This window comes from Herpailurus yagouaroundi, unplaced genomic scaffold (genome assembly GCF_014898765.1).
Source record: "Herpailurus yagouaroundi ecotype Mexico unplaced genomic scaffold, PumYag 163, whole genome shotgun sequence".
Taxonomy (NCBI): Eukaryota; Metazoa; Chordata; class Mammalia; order Carnivora; family Felidae; genus Herpailurus; species Herpailurus yagouaroundi.
Genome location: NW_024412404.1, coordinates 23,314,563 through 23,320,542, shown reverse-complemented (window position 1 = coordinate 23,320,542; position 5,980 = coordinate 23,314,563). Strand labels below are relative to the sequence as shown.

Genomic DNA, 5,980 nt, shown 5'->3' with positions numbered 1-5,980 from the left:
CCCCCCCCCCCCCCCCCCCCCCCCCCCCCCCCCCCCCCCGGACGGATCAGTTCCGAGGCAGTGACAGAATGCTCAGGGGACTGAGGGTAAAGGAGCCATGGAAAGGTGCAATTAGGGCATGAAGGGCTAAAAAGAGGTGAAAAGGTGATGATTAACCAGGGAGCACCCATGGAGAAGACAGGCCAAAGTCCAAGTGAGCGCAGGAAAGAAGGAAGGGGAGAAGAGAAGCAAACAAACATCGTCCAAAACTAAGACTCCAAACAGACAAAGGGCTTAAATACGAAATGGGGAAATGGTTAATAAATAGAGACATTCAGCATTACCAGGGATCACATATATATCATTTAGAGCCAAAATGAAATATCTTCCTCCTACTGAATTAGCAAACATTAAAAAAATTGGAGAATCCCCAGTGTTGGTGAGGGATGGGGAGACAAACCCTCTCCCACAGCCTAGGGGAGAGAGAGCAAATACATGCCATTCTGGAAAGGCAGTCTGGCAGCCAGAACTTCCCAGGTTCTCCTGCTTTCAACCTAGGCATTTCAAATCTTGGGCCATGTCTTAAGGAAATCATTCTAATTATCTATATGGACGTTTTATGTTCAGAATTTGATGTTTCTTATGACAACAAAACTTTAAAGCATCTTAAATATCCAAACATAAAGGAATACTTTGGTACACGATGGAATGTGCAGTAAATGGAAACTATTAAAATGATAGTTACCTACACTTTACAATTACTGAGGAAAGGCTTATGTTGTAAATTAAGTGAGAAACAGTATACAGAAAGCGTATGTTTAAGAGTCACAGCGATGTAAATAAAACAAACAAAATAAATCCAATAAGCACAAAATGACTAGGAAGAACTACACCAAAATTTAACAACGTTGTCTAAGCTAGAGGGATTGAGGGTGATTTCTGAGACTTTGTTTTCTACTTTTCTACATATTTCACATTCCGACAATAAATGTACATTATGATTATAATGGAAAATGGTTAATGGACATTCCTTGGGATAAAAATAAATGTGGGAGGGATGGCAACAGAGGTGGGGGGACATGTAGAGGAAGGGTTCTCCAGAAGGTAGGGAGCAATGGGTGCTCTTCACTCGGGGGCCGGATCCCCCTGGTCAGGTCACAGGGCAGCCCAAAGGGCAGGCCACGGATCTGGGGTGGGAGTGCATTGGCCTGGCCTTGGGGCCCCTTGCTTACCTCAGGAACCTGGACAATGTAGGGCTCCTGGATGAAACTGGGGGCCTCGTCATTGGCATCAGTCACCAGGATGGTGACTTTTTCTGCCACCTGAGAAGAGACAAAAGGGACAGGAACTGGGGCAGTTGAGACTTTCTGGGCAATAAAGGGACAGTGGCCTCTAACGCCCCAGGTGTATGTCTCTGCCCGTTGTCTCTCCTTCTTCACCTCCCCCTCTCTCCCTTCCTCCCCTTCTTCCTCCCCTCCTTCCTTCCTGCTTTTATTCATTCTTGTAACAAATATTATTAAGCAACCACGTGGTCCCAAGCACTGTGTTCCATCCCAGAGGGAGAAGACACAGTCTGATGGTGTGTGTTTTGCAGGATGCGATGGCAGGGCAAAATTCATATTTAAAAGAAAGGTGGTGATCTTGTTCAGGGTGATAACAGTGGCATGCCAGGTAGTGTAGGCAGGGCCCATGCATTACGTGACTCTGGAGGCAACATGTACCCACACCACGGCCTAGGTAAATGCCCCCCTCCTTTTTGTGGGGTTGTGGGTGCATGGTATAGGAGGGTGTCCCCAGAGGCCCTGCAAAGAGGGCATCTAGCTCAGCCTGTGGTAGGGGACAGCAGGGAGGCTTCACTTCACTTCAGCAGGAGTGAGATTTAAACTCTGCAACAGTTTGTCAGGTGAGAGGGAAAGAGGTGGAAAAGTATGTCAGGAAGAAGGAACAACACATACCAAGGCAAAGAGTTCAGAGAATATAAGCAGATTTATGGCTAGATGGTTGGGAGGGTGAATGTGGTAGAGAAGGTGGGCGAGGCAGACAGTGCCTGATGGAGAGACCCTGCATGCGAGACTGGGGCTTGGATTTCATCCTGAGGGTAGTGGCCTACTGTTAGTGCTTCCCGAGTGGGGCTGTGGCCAGGTCTAACATTTCACAGTGATAGCTCTGGCTGAAATTCAGACATGGACTGGGGTCAGGTAGCCTGGAAGCTGAGAAACCCCTGAGATCATCTTGGCAGGCACTGGTGAGGGCTGGGCGAAAGTGACGGCTGAGGGGAAGGAGGTGAGTGAGAAGCTAGAGTCTGGGCATCCAGGTGTTAATCCTGGGTGAATGGGCAGGAGCTGGTTGGAAGAGGCAGATGGGATAAGCCTCCTCACTGGCCTCACTTGGTGAAGCCCTGTCTTGTGGGCTTGGGATTGCCAGAGAGCCCCTAGGAGACTGGAGGGGGAACTGTGGTCAAGCCCAGGGTGCTAGTGCTGATGGGGGGGGGGGGGGCAGCTCGGGGGCACCTACCAGATTCAGGCCGTCAGAAATGCTGATGATGGCTTCAATCTCATCCTCTCTCTGTAAAGCATAAAGATTAAGTAAGTGTATGGGAATCTGATGTATCTGGGGACCCTGAGGCTGGGGGGAGCTCTCCCTGCCCCCACTGAGCCAACCAGAGCAGACCTAGGCATTTCAAGGGAGTCCTGGTGCAAGGCAGGGTGGCCAAAAGCTGCCTCTGGCCATGCTTGAGACCTTGTTTCAGGTCTTGGCACATCAGGGGTTCTCCTAAACCCTCAGTATTATTGAGGCACCAAGAGAGAATGCTCCCCTGCTAGACTGAGGACAGATGCTAACCTAGTGTGGTGGAAGTTCCAGGGAGCTGATGTTTCCCTTTTCTTCTCTTTCTTCCCCTTATCTTCCTACACCTCTCCATATTCTACAGCCCAGGTCTGCAGTGTCTCAAGCACTCCTGAGTCCATGGTGGGACCTGAGTGAGGAAGAATGTTGAGGTCACTAGGTCCCCAGGGATGCAAGGGAGGGGTGCACTGTCATACCTCCACCTCTGTGTCCCTGCAGAAGTCTCTGAGACCAACCTTTCTGTTCTCTACCCTGGCCTGTGGCTGGTGGAGTCTGCCATTGGACCGCAGCTGGCAGTAACCCCACGGTGGAGGTCCAGTTATGTGGTCAGCTAGGGCCACCAGCCAGGTGAGGGGTCTCAAAAGAGAAAGGGAACCCATGCTCTGGCACCTTTAGGTTCAGAAAGATGCAGAGGGGTGGAGGGGTAGAGTTTTACCCAACTCAGACCCACTCTCTAAACCACTCTTTCTAGGCTGGCTCAGTCAGTAGTGCACGCGACTCTTGGTTTCAGGGTCATGCCCATGTTGGGCATAAAGTTTACACTAAAAACCAAACCAAACCAAACCAAACCAAACCAAACCAAACCAAACCAAACCAAACCAAACCAAAACACTCTTTCCAGTCCTGATCTGCTGTCAGTTTTCTGCGGCTTACAAGACCGCTCCAGGAATGAGCTCAAGGGAACCTTCTAGCCCACCGAGGTTTGTCTGCACACCTGGCAGGCATCACTTCTCACACCTCCCCATACCTCTCTGTCCAGCTCTTCAACCAAGGTGATATTTCCAAAATTGGGGTCAACAGAAAAGACGCTTCTAGCACTGGGGTCAAAGCTGATGTGGTAGGAGATGGGGTCTCCCTCAGGGTCTGTCCCGTTTAGGGTGTATACATGAGAACCTGGAAAGAGACACAGAAGAGGAGACTAGAATCTGGGACCCAACTCTTCCTAAAAGCGGCATCTATTCAGGACCAAGGATTCAACTGTTTATAAAGTGGATATTCAATTCAGTGCCAAAGGTACTACCCTGAAGTGAGCATTTGCTGCAGGCCTCACCCCTGCTGGCTGCTTCCCACTCTTTATGATAATTCTTCATAACTGTCGGTGAGTATCAGCCACTGTGCAGGTTGTAATCTATAATACAGATGACACAGGAGCTTCAGGTCTGCTGTGCCTAACTCCAGGGCCTCTGCCTGGTAGTGATGACTGGGCCAGCAGCCAAGATTGGGGTTCCCTGGGTATGGCGAATGGGAGAAAAGGGAGAAGCCATTAAGGCAGGACTGTGCAGCACTGTGCCCCCACGCCTGGATTAGCTCCTCGGGGATTTCTGAATAGGTGCCTCTTTCACACTGCTATCCTTTTGCTCAGAGTTCTCGGCCCTGACAGAGAGAGAGAGAGAAGGGAGAATCTCCTCTTTCCGCTTTTCCCCCTTTCCCATGAGTATCTGGGATACTTTCCCATGAGGATCTGAGGCTCGGGGAGGTAAGTATATTTGCTCAAGGTCACGCAGTGCGTCAGGGGCAGTGCTGTGGCCAACCCCAGGGGTTATCATCACGCTACCAACTACTGCCTGCTGTCTGGGGCAGCCCTGTCTCTGGACCTGCAGCCGGGCCTCTAGGACTGGACTGGCTTAGGTCTCCATGACAGCCGTGACCTCCTTTCTTGCAACTGCCCTGGGGAGTTCGGAGCACAAACAGGGTGCCCCAGGAGGGCCCACAGCCTGGCACTGGGTGTCTCCATAGGCACAGAGGAATCACGGGTTCAGTCCTTGTGTCCAGGGGAACGCGGGCCACCCTCCGGGGGACCAACAGGGGGCTGGTGCCAGGGCTCCTCACCTACAGGGGTGTCCTCCGGGAGGCTGAACAGGGCCATGTTTCCGTTGGTGCTGCCCACCCCGTTGTCGAAGAAGTGTGGGGCAAAATTGGCCTGGGCTAGGAAGACAACAGACAGGAGAACAGACACACGGAAGGGCCGGTTCGCACCAGTGTGGTCACACGTCTGGTCCCAGTCTGGGCAGGCTGGTAGTCTCTTCCCCAATGGCAGCACGCCTACAGACTGGGGCTGGGGAGCTCCGGAGAGCGCCACCGCCACCTCCCTCACGCCCAGGGTTTGCTCTGGCTTGTCAGGGACGCGCACCATCGCGGGCACTTAGAACGCAGGCAGCGGCCAATCTCAACCCATCAAGGGACAGACGGGGAACCCGCGCCCAGAGAGGAACGGTGCCCTGGCCAAGGTCACACTGGGAGCTGGGACACCTTCCCCTGCCCCAGCAGCCTTCAGGGAAGCCGCCAAACCTCCCACCCTGCTCTGAAAAAGCCGAGGGCAGCGGGGGTCCTGGCCCCAAGTCTGCGTTCTCCAGAGGACCTGCCGAGCCCGGGCAGCTGGAAGGATCACCCCACCCCGCCGGGTCCCCCAGCCCGAGTCCCACTGTGGAAGTGAGCTGCCCGGAGCTCGGTCTCGGCGCCCACCCGGGCAGTGCCAGTACCCACGCCTCGCCCCCCACCCCGGGCGCGGGGCCCCGCGCCCACTCACCCAGCCAGAGGCGCAGCAGCCCCAGCGCCAGGGCGGCCCGCGGGCCGCGCCTCATGTCTCCGCGGGCAGAGAGTGTCGCGAGCCGCAGCCGGGCCGGGCGCGGGAGCGCGGAGCATTCCCCGGGCCGCGCGGAGTGCAGAGAAGACGGTGGGGGCGGCGGCGGGAGGGGCGCGGGGCGGGCGCGCTGGGTGGCGCGAGGGCGCTAAGCGGATGACACCGCTCGGCCCCGCGCAGCTGGAGCGCTCCCGCCGCCGCCAGAAGAGACCAATTAGTGCGCGCTAAGCTCAGGGTACCGGTTTCCAGCCGCCGGCGGGCCGGGAGGGGTCACTGCCAACTCCTCTTCCTACCACGCCCCCCTCGCCCAGGTCTGGAGCGCAGGCGCCAAGGGGTCCCCAGCTCTGTAGCTGGGGAAGGAGCCAGGTCTTTGCCCTGAGCACGGCACTGGAAGCTGGGGCTTCTCGCGGTCCCCAAGTTCTGGAGGGCCTGGGCTCTGTTGGAGTTATCCCTTTTCCTGAACTTGCACTGTGACTTTGAGGGGGTTTGCCACTCTCTGAACCTGAGCGTTCCAGGCTGTAGAACAGCGGCGGGCAAGGAACAGCCCAGCCTGAGAGCAGAGGGTTCCCTCCCAAG

The 5,980-nt window shown here is 55.0% G+C and overlaps 1 protein-coding gene across 1 annotated transcript in view; it reads right to left on the bottom strand.

Moving 5' to 3' along the window:
• The window catches only part of CDHR1 (cadherin related family member 1), a 22,716-nt gene extending 17,226 nt beyond the window's left edge, over positions 1 to 5,490 (bottom strand). The window contains exons 1-5 of the mRNA XM_040485594.1: positions 5,351 to 5,490; positions 4,654 to 4,749; positions 3,572 to 3,717; positions 2,494 to 2,544; positions 1,212 to 1,301 (exon numbers count right to left, since the gene is read on the bottom strand). Of these exons, the coding sequence (XP_040341528.1) occupies positions 1,212 to 1,301; positions 2,494 to 2,544; positions 3,572 to 3,717; positions 4,654 to 4,749; positions 5,351 to 5,405 (438 nt within the window). The 5' untranslated portion in view covers positions 5,406 to 5,490. The remainder of the gene's footprint in view (positions 1 to 1,211; positions 1,302 to 2,493; positions 2,545 to 3,571; positions 3,718 to 4,653; positions 4,750 to 5,350) is intronic.
• Positions 5,491 to 5,980: the final 490 nt, after the last annotated feature.